Here is a 15,569-nt window from a genome sequence, read left to right as displayed (position 1 = left end):
CCCTTGACTCATTTTGTAACTGGAGTTTGTACCTCTTAATTTCCCTCACTTATTTCTTTCGTACCCCACACCTGCTCCCCTTTGGCAATTTGTTCTCTGTATCTATAACTCTGTTCCTGCTTTGTTATGTTTGTTCATTGTTTTTTTGTTTGTTTGTTTTTTTAGATTCCACACATAAGTGAAATCATACAGTTTTTGTCTTTATCTGACTTATTTCAGTTAACATAATACTGTTTAGGACCATCCATGTTGTCACAAATGGCAAGATTTCATTCTTTTTTATGGCTAATATTCTGTTATATACACACATACATACACCCCCCCCACACCTTCTTTATCTAGATTGCTTCTATATCTTGGCTATTGTAAATAATGCTGCAATGAACATAGGGGCGCATATATCTTTTCTAATTAGTGTTTTTGTTTTCTTCAGATATACCTAGGAGTGGAATTTCTGGGTCACATGGTAGCTCTTTTTAATTTTTTGAGGAATCTCCATACTGTTTTTCATAGTGGCTGCACCAATTTACATTCCCACCAACAGTGCACATGGGTTCCCTTTTCTCCACATCATGGTCACATAGTTTTGAAACATTTCTCCAAAGATAACTAATCATGAAAAATTAAAAGGTACCTTTCAAATTGAGAAATGTGGACACTATTTTGTAACCAAATTATCAAACTTAGTATCACCAATAATGGGATATAAATGACATCATATGCCTCCTGATGTAAGGCACTGAAGAGACTACAACATCTCCAAGGTGGTATTGATGTCAAAATATTTCATCTGAATCTAATGAAGACACAATGCCCAAACTGAGGGATATCCTGTAAAATGACTCTTTAAAAATGGCAGTGTCATGAAAAAAAAAGTCATAAAATATTTTCTTTAAACTGCTCTAGTTTAAAGGAAACTAGAAAAACATGACAATTAAGTGCAATGTGCAAACCTTGATTATATCCTGGATTAAAAAAAAAACAGCCACAAAGGACACTGGAACAATTGAGGAAATTCAAATATTGAATACAATATTAGGTAATAGTATTCATGTTAAATTTCCTGTGTGTGATAATTGTAGTTGAAGTTATGTGGGAGAATGCCCCTGTTTGTAAGAGGTACATATTGAGATATTTAGGGATGATATGTTAAGATGTCTGCAACTAACTGATAACAAAATACAATGTTTACATACTGTATCTGTCAGCTATGGTCACAAAATACGGTGCAAAACTTAATAGCTCAAAATAACATTAATTCCCACTTGTGCATCTGGAGGTCAGCAGATGTAGGCTGAGATCAGCTGTGCTGTGCTTCAGTATACAGGTTGTATCCAGTGCTGTTCCGTCCTCATCCTTGAGTCAGTGGGCTATCCAGAAGAAGTTCTTAGAAAGGTGGCAGAAGAGCAAGAGGGCAAGCCCAATTATTGCAGCACCTTTCAAGCCACAACTTGCTTTACTCTGTGTATTAGTTTCCTAGGGCTGATATAACAAACTACCACAAACTGGGTGGCTTAAAAAAAACAAACTTATTCTCATAGTTTGGAGGCTAGAAGTCTGAAATCAAGGCATCAGGAGGGCCCTGCTTTCTCTGAAGGCTCTAGGGGAGGATCCTTATTTGCTATTTCCTAGCTCTGGTTGTTGCCAGCAGTCCTTGGCATCCCTTGGCTTATAGCAGCATCAGTCCAGTCTCTTATCTCTGTCGTGATATGGCCTTCTTCCCTGTGTGTGTCTGTGTGTCTCCAAATCTCTCTTTATAAGGATACCAGTCATTAGACTTAAGAGTTCACCGTAATTCCATATAAGCTTATCTTAACTTGATTATATCTGAAAAGACACTGTTTTCAAATAAGGTCACATTCACAGATACTACCCACTCTGCTAACATCCCGCTGGCCAAAGCAACTCACGTGGTCAAGCCCAAAGCGAAGGGGTGGAGAATTATACTAAACGCATCTTGAGGGTCTAGTATAATTCACATGGCCAAACTCAACATCAATAGAGCAGAGAGATATATTCTGCCCACAGAAGTTAAGAGAGTGACTATTTTTGAATAATAAATGTGTATATATATATATATATATAAAATATATAACGTATGTGATGTATATGCATACATGTGTATATAGATGAGAGAAAGTGAACAAATGTAGCAAAATTGGTGAATCTAGGTGAAGACTATATAATTATTTATTATTGTTTATTATGTCAAATATCAACAAGTCTGGACTTAGGGAAGGAGAAGCTGTTTTAAAAGACTATTGCAATAGCAGAACTCATTGATCACAAAATCTGCAAATGTCTCATACAGAAAAAGTTTTTTTGTTTTTGTTTTTTAAATTAGGGAGGGGTAAGCAGGGCTAGCAGTAACTTTGTGTGGGAGTAGGACAAGGGGATAGAGCAAGCAGATGGTATAATCAGGGTGCTTTAACAGGAATATTTTCCCCTCTGTGGTTGGCCGATTCTCAGAATGAACCATTAAGTGGGGAATTTTAGGACTTGTTTCAGTTTGGGGATGAATTAAAGTTCAGAGGCCTATGAGAAAAAGAGAAACCTGACTAAAATTTGGTCAAACCAAATCAATAGGTCGGTAATGGGTAATTGTAAGCACTCTTGAAACTCTTCTGACGGTTTAAATTATTTCAAAATAAGATTTTTTAAAAAAATACTAAGAGTTAGTACTTAGATAAAATTTTTTAAAAATTATGCAGTCCTACCTTCTCAGTCTATGCTTACTTTTATTTATTTTTGGCTGCGTTGGATCTTCGTCTCTGCGTGCCGGCAAGCAGGGGCTACTTTTCATTGCGGTGCGTGGGCTTCTCATTGCAGTGGCTTGTCTTTGTTGCAGAGCAGGGCTCTAGGCACGTGGGCTCAGTAGTTGTGGCGCACGGGCTTAGTTGCTCCGCGGCATGTGGAATCTTCCCGGACCAGGGCTTGAACCTGTATCCCCTGCATTGCCAGGCAGATTCTTAACCACCGTGCCACCAGGGACGTCCTTAGATACAATTTTGGAATGCATCTTTTATTCCCCCTAAACTTCATGATATTTTACTAGGTGTGGTTTGCCCCTCTTCCCAATAACTAGATTTTGAGTAAAGACACTGGCATTACAGGCTGGTAAGTTGTAGATTTATTCTGTATGTCCTAGTTCTACCTTCACTGGGAAGAATAAAAACTTATTTAAAAAAAATACCATGACGTTTAAAGGGTCCAAAGTTTTCAGAGGAAAAAAAATATTTTGGAATTTAATCCCATCAAGCAGATAATACATAGCCTGAGAACTAACTAAACAAATTAAGATTCAGAGGAATCCAATTGAAGAGCAGCATTTCTTGTATTTCAAGTCGTAAGAATGTATTTTTTAAATTTATGGGTTTTGAATGTTACTTACAAACTGATTGTATTAAGACTTCCTAGGTGGTGAATGTAGTTAATAACACTGTATTATATATTTGAAAATTGCTGAGAGTAGATCTTAAAAGTTCTCATTACAAGAAAAACGTTTATAACTATGTGTGGTGATGGATGTTAACTAGACTTACTGTGTTGAGCATTTAGCAATATATACTAATATCTAATCACATTGTATACCTTAAACTCATATAATGTCATATGTCAATTATATCTAAGCTAAAAAAAAGACTTCCTAGGATGCCATAAGCTTCTGCTTAATGTGTGAATCACTGGGAGAAATACCTCTTTTTAAACAAAACTCTGTAGATATATATCAACTAAGGATAAGCTATATATCAACTAAGGATAAGCATGTCTCTTTTTCCTAATTATAAAGAGATACTCCGGACTCATATTTAGAATATATGAAGAACTACAACAAATCAATAGGAAAAAGACAATCCAATGTAAAAAAATGGGCAAGGGAACTGAACAACCCCCCCCAACCAAAGGTTATCCAGATGACTAAACATATATTAAACAGTGCCCTACGTCATCAATAATTAATAATCAGAGAAATGCAAATTAAGGCCACTCTGTGATAGCCAAAATGGTTAAACTTTTAAGAAGACTAGTAACGATAAGTGTCGGTAAGAATAGAACAAATGGACCAATTTAAAATAATCGACCTATTTACACATCTCATCCTGCTGATGAGATGTGTAAATTGGTACAACTTCTTAGAAAGCAGTTTGGCAAAAGCTGAAAAGAGCATACCCTATGACACCAATGCCACTTCTAGGTATATGCCCCCCCTCAAATGTACACACATGTGTACAAAGTGACATATATAATGACATACTTCTGTGAACAGTAGAACAATAGTAAATGAGTTTTGCTGGTCATGCTGAAAAAGACAAAAGCAGTCCATGACAGCTAGTAGCTAGCCTGATACTCAGACCTAGGCTATGCTGTTCTCGTGTTGAACTAAAACAGGTTCATAGAACAACATTAGACAAGGCCACTCTGTGACAGTGATGGACTAAGAGAAAAACAAGAGTTTGCCATAATCAGGTGAAAAAGAACATTTTCCAATCCACAAAAATGGCTAATATGAATTACCAGTCACAGCTTTAGCCTCCCTCCATTTTTCTCACCTTCTAAGAATTATTAATATATCCAACTATAAAAATAACTGTTTCTGACAGCATCCAATCCAGAGCAAAGTCCTACTTCAAACCACCCCCAAATCACCTTGCACAAATACCGCAAGTCCTTTTTAACACCCTCTTATTGAGATGCCCCATGATTCTCTGTGGTGTGATGTCTCCCTTGTTGCAGTAATCAGAAAATACAACTTTGTTCAACTACAGGTGTGCTCCTGATGGTCTGTGGCCAAAGAACATTGACCAGACTGGAATTCTATACAGCAATGGATATTAATGAGCTAGAGCAGAACACAACATCAATCTGAAACTGAGCTAAATATCAAAGGAAAGAGACTAGATTCTGAAGATTACCTACTGTAAGTGTTGAGTTTTTTTTTTTTTTACAAATGGGAAACCACCAAATGCTCCTGCTAATGAGCATGAGACAGTGTCAGAAGACAGGTTCTAGTTTTTATATTGCCAGCAGTAGCTGTATGGACTGGGCAAGTGATTTCATCATTTGGGCCTTAGTTTTTTCATCTATTTAAAAAAGGGGTGGGGGAGATTGGACCTAATCTTTCTGAGGTGCATTATCATTCTTAAACATTCTATGATCTTATGACTGTAAAAAACTCTCAACAAATATCTTGCAAAATTTCTGTTGGGCCATTTTCAATATATGTAAGTAGTCTATTATTTAATTTCCTTTAAAATCCAAAGCCAAACATTTATCTTCATTTAATTTATCTACTATATTATTTGGAAAGTAGAGTTACATACTAATTACGAGCATGACTTTGGAGTCAGACAAAATCAAATTGAGTTCCTTCTCTAATATTTACTAGGTAGAAGATGTTGGGGGAGTAACATAACCTCTCCAGTCTCAATTTCATCTGTAAAAAAGAAATAATAATAATGTGTACCTCATAGAGTTGTTGCAAGGATTAAATGAGATAATGCATGTAAATTACTTAATACAGTACCAGTATATAGAAATCATACCCAATAAGTATTACTTTCATCAGAATCATAAGTGACAAGCCAGTCGCTTCCTAAGCGTTTGAGGGTTCTGTAGAAAAGAATGGGTTTATGCAAACCATGAGGCAAGTTGAACAGTTCCCCTATCAATGTACCTAATGGACCACGGCTTCCTGAGAGATGATGTCTGTCCCCTTTCCTTTTTCTACTGATCACTTTCTTCCAAGCCCCCCTCCCTCATTCCCATCCAGTTGGTTCACGCTTCAGAAGACACTGCAGCATCTTTTTGCCTCTCCCTTGGTCTCTGGGCGGAGTGTGTGTGTGGAGTGTGCCGCGTACCTTAACACCTCACTGTTTGCCCGCTGCTGCAGCGGCCCCAGCCGGCTCACAGATACTATGACTTCAACCTTGAGCTTGCTTAACGAGTATCCTCATTGGGTGTTCAATTCCCCAGGGCTTTTTTTCCTGAAAGGGAATTGAAAGGCGAGTTTGTTGTTGCTTTGGCAACAACTTTCAACCTCTACCTAACTCTCCAGAATGAGAACATATCTATTAATACATTCGATAGACTGGGGAGTTGAGTTACTTAATGCAATTTTTCTTCCAAGTGCAAAACAGCTCACCTGGCTCCGTTAGCCTTTGGCGGCGCTGCGGTTAGAGGCTAGCAAAGCCGAGAGCAGCTGTTGCAGGAACCTGTTGGCAGAAAAGTGAAAGTGTGTACGCAACAGGTGTATCTGCTGCAGAGAGTGCTCTTGTGAGAACGGATGGCGATTGCACGCAGAAAACTCTTGCAAAGCAGGCAAGTGGGCTCGCTTCTCCTTTTTCTGTGCTTATCTGTGGGGGGTACGGCGACCATCCGCTATTCGGTGGCAGAGGAGATGGAGAGTGGTTCATTTGTAGCTAACGTGGCTAAGGACTTGGGGCTGGAGGTAGGGAAGCTGGCTGCGCGCGGGGCGCAGCTCGTTTCCGAGGGCAATAAACTGCATTTCTGGCTGCACCGCAAGACAGGAGATCTGTTCGTGAAGGAGAAACTGGATCGGGAGTCACTTTGTGGCAAAGCCGATCCATGCGTTCTGCAGTTTGAAATAGTCCTGGTGGAGCCACTGCAGTCCTTTGGCGTGGAGGTCAGGGTATTTGATATCAATGACAATGCTCCGGTTTTCCTAAACAAGGAGCCTCTTTTAAAGATTCCGGAGAGCACCCCCCTGGGTTCACGGTTTCCTCTGCAGAGCGCGCAGGATCTGGACATCGGCCTCAACGGTCTCCAAAACTACACCTTGAGCGCCAGTGAGTATTTCTACCTGCACACCCGCTTCCGCAGCCATGGGCCCAAGTATGCCGAGCTAGTGCTGGATAAACCCCTGGACGGAGAGGAGCAGCCTGAAGTCAACCTGACAATTACAGCTGTGGACGGAGGGTCTCCGCCCAAGTCTGGCACTGCCCACATTCGCGTGGAGGTTCTGGATGTCAATGATCATGTGCCCCAATTCTCTCGACTGGTGTACCGCGCTCAGGTGCTGGAAAACAGTGCCAATGGTTCTTTGGTGGCTACGGTAACTGCCACCGACCTAGACGAGGGCTCTAACAAGGAGATAACTTACTCTTTAGCTCAAAACCCAGAAGTAATTCTCCAGATGTTTCAGATTGACTCTGAAACCGGAGAGGTTCGACTAAGAGGGTCCCTAGATTTTGAAGCAATTGAAACATACGACATTGACATTCAAGCTACCGATGGAGGAGGCCTCTCTGCCCACAGCAAAGTGGTGGAGGTGGTGGATGTTAATGACGATCCTCCTGAAGTTACAGTCTCCTCTGTGTCCAGCCCTCTCCCTGAGGACTCTCCACTACAGACGGTAGTGGCCCTTTTCTCTATCAGAGACCAGGACATTCGAGTGGGAGGAAAAATCACTTGCTTCCTCAAAGAAGACCTTCCCTTTGCAGTCAAACTTACATTCAGGAATTCCTACTCACTGGTCACTGACAGAGGCATGGATCCGGAGGAGGTCTCTGGCTATATCACCCTTGTTGCCATGGATACTGGACCACCCACTCTGTCGTCGGAGACTGTGATAGAGGTGCTAATTATCTGACATTAATGACAATCCCCCAGTATATCAGGAAGATTCCTACATCTTGACTGTTCGAGAAAACAACAGCCCTGCAGTTTTTATTGGCAAAGTCCATGCTGAGGATCTAGATTTGGGTGAGAATGCCCAAATAATATATTCTCTGCTGCCTCCAAAAAGTGGAGATCTATCAGTCTTTGCTTACATTTCCATAAATTCAGACAATGGGAAACTCTATGCACTGAGAACTATGGATTATGAAGCCATTCAAGATTTTCAGTTTGTGGTAAAGGCAACTGATGGGGGCTTCCTGTCACTGAGTAGCCAGGTTACTGTCTGAGTGGTTGTCCTGGATGACAATGGTAACTGCCCAATGATCTTGTACCCACTGCAAAATGGCACCTCGCCCTGCAATGACCTGGTGCCTAGGTCTGCAGAGGCAGGCTACCTGGTGACTAAGGTGATGGCTGTGGATGGTGACTCAGGTCAGAATTCCTGGCTTTTATATCATCTATTTAAGGCCACTGACCCTGGGTTATTCTCTGCTCAACAACAAAATGGGGAAATCCGTACATTGCGGCAGATATCTGAGAGAGACCCCATGATGCAGAAACTGATCGTTCTTGTTCAGGATCATGGCCAACCAGCTCTTTCTACTACTGCCTCACTTAATATCCTCCTGGTAGATGGCTTTTCTGAGCCCTATCTGCAGTTCCTGGATCCATTCAAGCATCCTACAAGGGTAAATCCATCCACTAAATATTTGGTCATTTCTCTGGCTGTGCTTTCCTTTCTCTTTCTCCTCTCTGTCACAGTGATCTTCATTACACATATCTGCCAGAAGATTAAATACAGAGAAAAGTTCACAATTCAAGAGCATTTCTATGATGACTGTAATTTCTCTAACAACCTGGTACAAGGAGGAGCCAGTGGATCCATATCCCAGCCTTGTCCCTATGAAGTGTCCTCAGCCACTGGCACTGGCAATAGTGAATTCTGGTTTCTTAAGCGCCTTATGCCCAACTTCCCCTTCCCCCATGGCACTGGAGAGGTAAAAACAGAGGCTGGCTCCAGTTTACCACCAGATTCTGATAGGAATAGGTCTCAGGGGTCAGAGGGTCATGCCCAAGTATCTGATGACTATATGTGGCCATTATTCATGTCTCCTGTGGAAGTTCATTAGTCCTGGCTCTGGATATGCTTAGTTCCATAGAGATATCATGTTATTTTGCCTTTAAGTTATTTTCCATTAGAAAGTTATGCATGCATAGGGACAAGAACTAGCTCCTAGTTTTGATACATCAGAAAGCAGTTAGGTTCAAGAAGTAGAAATATAGTTTATTGTTATTCAGAAATTGCTAGATTTGTCACCTGATGAGTAGAGATCATCTTTGAATCAACATCTTGCATACCATCATTCACAATCATGCAAATGTCTGGTAAATGGTGGTCCTCATAGATAACTGGATGGGAGGAAGGGTAAAGAAGAAGAAAAAGGATTTGACTTATTTGCAAATGTAAAGGCAGATATAAGGCTAAAGAGATTCAGTTCAGGAATTAAGTTAGGTGTAGATTTCTTAATGGTTGTTGGGGACCTTAGGCAAGTCTTAAATCTCTGTTTATACACAGATATCTCATTCCTCATCAGAGAGCAGTTGTTTGAACGTAGATGAGGAAAAAAATAGACTTGTAGATAACAAATGCTATTGAACAACTACAAAACAAAAAGATATTAAAGAAGAAAGAATGCATTAATACCAATAAAGTGGCCTTAGGAAAAGATAGATTTTCATGTATTAACAGATTTGATCTTAAGCCATTTTCTCCTCTGAGCATGCAGATGTGACAACATGGAAACTAAGAAAAAGAGTTAGTTCCTAGCATATTATTCAAAAAATGAAATGGAGTAGGGATTCAAGTTAGGTTTCTTTTTGATCATCATTGTTTTGCATTTGTAAGCTATTTTAAGTTCTCTCATTCTAAAATTAAAGAAAAAAAATTAAAACATTAACATATTTCAAGGATGCTATTAATACTACCAACTGTGCCTTAACTGTTTAAAAAGTTTGCTTTAATGTGTCTTTAATTAGGTACCTTATTTTATACAATGTGTAAATTCAAACCCACAAGGGTGTGTCCCACACAGATAGGCACAACATTTGTACCTGGTATTCCAAAGGTAGAACAGTACCTCTAGTTTGGGCAAATTGCTTCAATTACATATTTAACTTTGAAATGCATATAGATCTACATTTCTAAAGTTAAAAAATTTTATACTATATTTTAAATAATATTTTATTTACTTATTCATTCATTATTTTTTTGGCTGCATTGGGTCTTGGTTGTGGCACACGGGATCTTTCGTTGTGGCACGTGGGCTCTTTGTTGTGGTGCACGAGCTTTTTTAGTTGTGGCGTGCAGGTTTTCTCTCTCTAGTCGTGGTGCACAGGCTGCAGGGTGAGTGGGCTCTAGTTTGTGGCACTCAGGCTTAGTTGCCCTGCAGCATGTGGGATCTTAGTTCCCTCACCAGGGATCAAACCCGCATCCCCTGCATTGGAAGAATTCTTTACCACTGGAGCACTAGGGCAGTCCCTTAAATTCTGTTTTTTTTTTTTTTACATCTTTATTGGAGTATAATTGCTTTACAGTGGTGTGTTAGTTTCTGCTTTATAACAAAGTGAATCAGTTATACATATACATATATCCCCATATCTCTTCCCTCTTGCGTCTCCCTCCCTCCCTATCCCACCCTCCCTATCCCACCCCTTTAGATGGTCACAAAGCACCGAGCTGATAACCCTGTGCTATGTGGCTGCTTCCCACTATCTATTTTACATTTGGTAGTGTATATAAGTCCATTCCACTCTCTCACTTCGTCCCAGCTTACCCTTCTCCCTCCCCGTGTCTTCAAGTACATTCTCTAGTAGGTCTGTGTCTTTATTCCTGTCCTGCCCCTAGGTTCATCGAACCTTTTCTTTTCTTTTTTTTTAGATTCCATAGATATGTGTTAGCATACAGTATTTGTTTTTCTCTTTCAGACTTACTTCACTCTGTATGACCGACTCTGGGTCCATCCACCTCACTACAAATAACTCAATTTCATTTCTTTTTATGGCTGAGTAATATTCCATTGTATATATGTGCCACATCTTCTTTATCCATTCATCTGTTGATGGACACTTAGGTTGCTTTCATGTCCTGGCTACTGTAAATAGTGCGGCAGTGAACATTGTGGTACGTGACTCTTTCTGAATTACGGTCTTCTCTGGGTATATGCCCAGTAGTGGGATTGCTGGGTCATATGGTAGCTCTATTTTTAGTTTCTTAAGAAACCTCCATACTGTTCTCCATAGTGGCTGTATCAATTTACATTCCCACCAACAGTGCAGGAGGGTTCCTTTTTCTCCACACCCTCTCCCGCATTTTGTGTTTGTAGATTTGCTGATGATGCCTATTCTGACTAGTGTGAGGTGACACCTCATTGTAGCTTTGATTTGCATTTCTCTTATAATTAGTAACATTGAGCAGCTTTTCATGTGCTTCCTGGCCATCTGTATGTCTTCTTTGGAGAAATGTCTATTTAGGTCTTCTGACCATTTTTGGATTGGGTTGTTTGTTTTTTTAATATTGAGCTGCATGAGCTGTTTATGTATCTTGGAGATTAATCCTTTGTCCAACGATTGATGTTCAAATATTTTCTCCCATTCTGAGGGCTGTCTTTTCGTCTTGTTTATGGTTTCCTTTGCTGTGCAAAAGCTTTTAAGTTTCATTAGGTCCTATTTGTTTATTTTTGTTTTTATTTCCATTACTCTACGAGGTGGATCATAAAAGATCTTGCTGTGATTTATGTCATAAAGTGTTCTTCCTATGTTTTCCTCTAAGAGTTTTATAGTGTCTGGTCTTACATTTAGATCTCAAATACATTTTGAGTTTATTTTTGTGTATGGTGTTAGGGAGTGTTCTAATTTCATTCTTTTACATGTAGCTGTCCAATTTTCCCAGCACCACTTATTGAAGAGACTGTCTTTTCTCCATTGTATATCCTTGCCTCCTTTGTCATAGATTAGTTGACCATAGGTGTGAGGGTTTATCTCTGGGCGTTCTATCTTGTTTCATTGATCTATATTTCTGTTTCTGTGCCAGTACCATATTGTCTTGAGTACTGTAGCTTTGTGGTATAGTCTGAAGTCAGGGAGTCTTATTCCTCCATGTCTTTTTCCCTCAAGACTGCTTTGGCTATTCGGGGTCTTTTGTGTCTCCATACAAATTTTAAGATTTTTTGTTCTAGTTCCACAAAAAATGCCACTGGTAATTTGATAGGGATCGCATTGAATCTGTAGATTGCTTTGGGTAGTATAGTCATTTTCAAAATATTGATTCTTCCAATCCAAGAACATGGTATATCTCTCTATCTGTTGGTATCATCTTTAATTTCTTTCATCAGTGTCTTATAGTTTTCTGCATAAAGGTCTTTTGTCTCCCTAGGTAGATTTATTCCTAGGTATTTTATTCATTTTGCTGCAGTGGTAAATGTGAGTGTTTCCTTAATTTCTCTTTTAGATTTTTCATCATTAGTGTATAGGAATTCCAGAGATTTCTGTGCATTAATTTTGTATCCTGCAACTTTACCAAATTCATTGATTAGCTCTAGTAGTTTTCTGGTGGCATCTTTAGGATTCTCTATGTATAGTATCACGTCATCTGCAAACAGTGACAGTTTTACTACTTCTTTTCGGATTTGGATTCCTTTATTTCTTTTTCTTCTCTGATTACTTTGGCTAGGACTTCCAAAACTATGTTGAATAATAGTGGTGAGAGTGGACATCCTTGTCTTGTTTCTGATTGTAGAGGAAATGCTTTCAGTTTTTCACCATTGAGAATGATGTTTGCTGTGGGTTTGTCGTAATATGGCCTGTATTATGTTGAGGTAGGTTCCCTCTATGCCCACTTTCTGGAGAGTTTTTGTCATAAATGGGTGTTGAATTTTGTCAAAAGCTTTTTCTGCATCTATTGAGATGATCATATGGTTTTTCTTCTTCAATTTGTTAATATGGTGTATCACATTGATTGATTTGTGTATATTGAAGAATCCTTGCATCCTCAGGATAAATCCCACTTGATCATGGTGTATGATCCTTTTAATGTGTTGTTGGATTCTGTTTGCTAGCATTTGGTTGAGGATTTTTGCATCTATATGCTTCAGTGATATTGGTCTGTAATTTTCTTTTTTTTAGTATCTTTGTCTGGTTTTGGTATCAGGGTGATGGTGGCCTCATAGAATGAGTTTGGGAGTGTTCCTTCCTCTGCAATTTTTTGGAAGAGTTTGAGAAGGATGGGTGTTAGCTCTTCTCTAAATGTTTGATAGAATTCGCCTGTGAAGCCATCTGGTCCTGGACTTTTGTTTGTTGGAAGATTTTTAATCACAGTTTCAATTTCATTACTTGTGATTGGTCTGTTCATATTTTCTATTTCTTCCTGGTTCAGTCTTGGAAGGTTATACCTCTCTAAGAACTTGTCCATTTCTTCCAGGTTGTCCATTTTATTGGCATAGAGTTGCTTGTAGTAGTCTCTTAGGATGCTTTGTATTTCTCCAGTGTCTGTTGTAACTTTTCCTTTTTCATTTCTAATTTTATTGATTTGAGTCCTCGCCCTCTTTTTCTTGATGAGTTTGGCTAATGGTTTATCAATTTTGTTTATCTTCTCAAAGAACCAGCTTTTAGTTTTATTGATCTTTGCTATTGTTTTCTTTGTTTCTATTTCATTTATTTCTGCTCTGATCTTTATGATTTCTCTCCTTCTGCTAACTTCGGGTTTTGTTTGTTCTTCTTTCTCTAGTTCCTTTAGGTGTAAGGTTAGATTGTTTATTTGAGATTTTTCTTGTTTCTTGAGGTAGGCTTGTATAGCTATAAACTTCCCTCTTAGAACTGCTTTTGCTGCATCCCATAGGTTTTGGATCGTTGTGTTTTCATTGTCATTTGTCTCTAGGTATTTTTTGATTTCCTCTTTGATTGCTTCAGTGATCTCTTGGTTATTTAGTAACATATTGTTTAGCCTGCATGTGTTTGTTTTTTACGTATTTTTCCCCTGTAACTGATTTCTAATCTCATAGCGTTTTGGTCAGAAAAGGTGCTTGATATGATTTCAATTTTCTTAAATTTACTGAGGCTTGATTTGTGACCCAAGATGTGATCTATCCTGGAGAATGTTCCGTGCGCACTTGAGAAGAAAGTGTGATCTGCTGTTTTTGGATGGAATGTCCTATAAATATCAATTAAATCTATCTGGTCTATTGTGTCATTTAAAGCTTCTATTTCCTTATTTATTTTCTGTTTGGATGATCTGTCCTTTGGTGTAAGTGAGGTGTTAAGGTCCCCCACTATTATTGTGTTACTGTCGATTTCCTCTTTTTTAGCTGTTAGCAGTTGCCTTATGTATTGAGGTGCTCCTTTGTTGGGTGCATTTATATTTATAATTGTTATATCTTCTTCTTGGATTGATCCCTTGATCATTATGTAGTGTCCTTCCTTGTCTCTTGTGACATTCTTTATTTTAAAGTCTATTTTATCTGATATGAGTATTGCTACTCCAGCTTTCTTTTGATTTCCATTTGCATGGAATATCTTTTTCCATCCCCTCACTTTCAGTCTGTAGATGTCCCTAGGTCTGAAGTGGGTCTCTTGTAGACAGCACATATATATGGGTCTTGTTTTTGTATCCATTTGGCAAGCCTGTGTTTTTTGGTTGGAGCATTTAATCCATTCACGTTTAAGGTAATTACTGATATGTATGTTCCTATTACCATTTTCTTAATTGTTTTGGGTTTGGTTTTGTAGGTCCTTTTCTTCTCTTATGTGTCCCACTTAGAGAAGTTCCTTTATTATCTTTTGTAGAGTTGGTTTGGTGGTGCTGAATTCTTTTATCTTTTGCTTGTCTGTAAAGTTTTTGATTTCTCCATCAAATCTGAATGAGATCCTTGCTGGGTAGAGTAGGTTCTTCCCTTTCATCACTTTAAGTATATCATGCCACTCCCTTCTGGCTTGTAGAGTTTCTGCTGAGAAATTAGCTGTTAACTTTATGGGAGTTTCCTTGTATGTTATTTGTCATTCTTCCCTTGCTGCTTTCAATAATTTTTCTTTGTCTTTAATTTTTGCCAATTTGATTACTATGTGTCTCGGTGTGTTTCTCTTTGGGTTTATCCTGTATGGGACTCTCTGTGCTTCCTGGACTTGGGTGGCTATTTCCTTTCCCATGTTAGGGAAGTTTTCGACTATAATCTCTTCAAATATTTTCTCAGGTCCTTTCTCTCTCTCTTCTCCTTCTGGGACCCCTATAATGTGAATGTTGTTGCGTTTAATGTTGTCTCAGAGGTCTCTTAGGCTGTCTTCATTTCTTTTCATTCTTTTTTCCTTGTCCTGTTCTGCAGCAGTGAATTCCACCATTCTGTCTTCCAGCTTACTTATCCGTTCTTCTGCCTCAGTTACTCTGCTATTGATTCCTTCTAGTGTATTTTTCATTTCAGTTATTGTATTGTTCATCTCTGTTTGTTTGTTCTTTAATTCTTCTAGGTCTTTGTTAAACATTTCTTGCATCTTCTAGATCTTTGCCTCCATTCTTTTTCTGAGGTCCTGGATCATCTTCACTATCATTATTCTGAATTCTTTTTCTGGAATAATGCCTATCTCCACTTCATTTAGTTGTTTTTCTGGGGTTTTATCTTGTTCCTTCATCTGGTACGTAGCCATCTGCCTTTTCATCTTGTCTATCTTCTGTGAATGTGGTTTTCGTTCCACAGGCTGCAGGATTGTAGTTCTTCTTGCTTCTGTCGTCTGCCCTCTGGTGGATGAGGCTATCTAAGAGGCTTGTGCAAGTTTCCTGATGGGAGGGACTGGTGGTGGGTAGAGCTGGCTGTTGCTCTGGTGGGCAGAGCTCAGTAAAACTTTAATCTGCTTGTCTGCTGATGGGTGGTGCTGGGTTCCCTCCCTGT

The 15,569-nt window shown here is 39.1% G+C and overlaps 1 protein-coding gene across 1 annotated transcript; it reads left to right on the top strand.

The window, feature by feature from the left end:
- Positions 1–6,283: 6,283 nt before the first annotated feature.
- Positions 6,284–8,768, top strand: PCDHB1 (protocadherin beta 1). Its single transcript, XM_060007155.1, is given in 2 exon segments — positions 6,284–7,603; positions 7,605–8,768. Coding segments are annotated over 2 exon segments (2,484 nt in total).
- The last annotated feature ends 6,801 nt before the right edge of the window (positions 8,769–15,569 follow it).

The sequence above is a fragment of the Delphinus delphis genome, chromosome 3, assembly GCF_949987515.2.
Source record: "Delphinus delphis chromosome 3, mDelDel1.2, whole genome shotgun sequence".
NCBI lineage: Eukaryota > Metazoa > Chordata > Mammalia > Artiodactyla > Delphinidae > Delphinus > Delphinus delphis.
The sequence above is the reverse complement of the archived record's forward strand: the minus strand, read 5'-3'. Positions and strand labels throughout refer to the sequence as shown.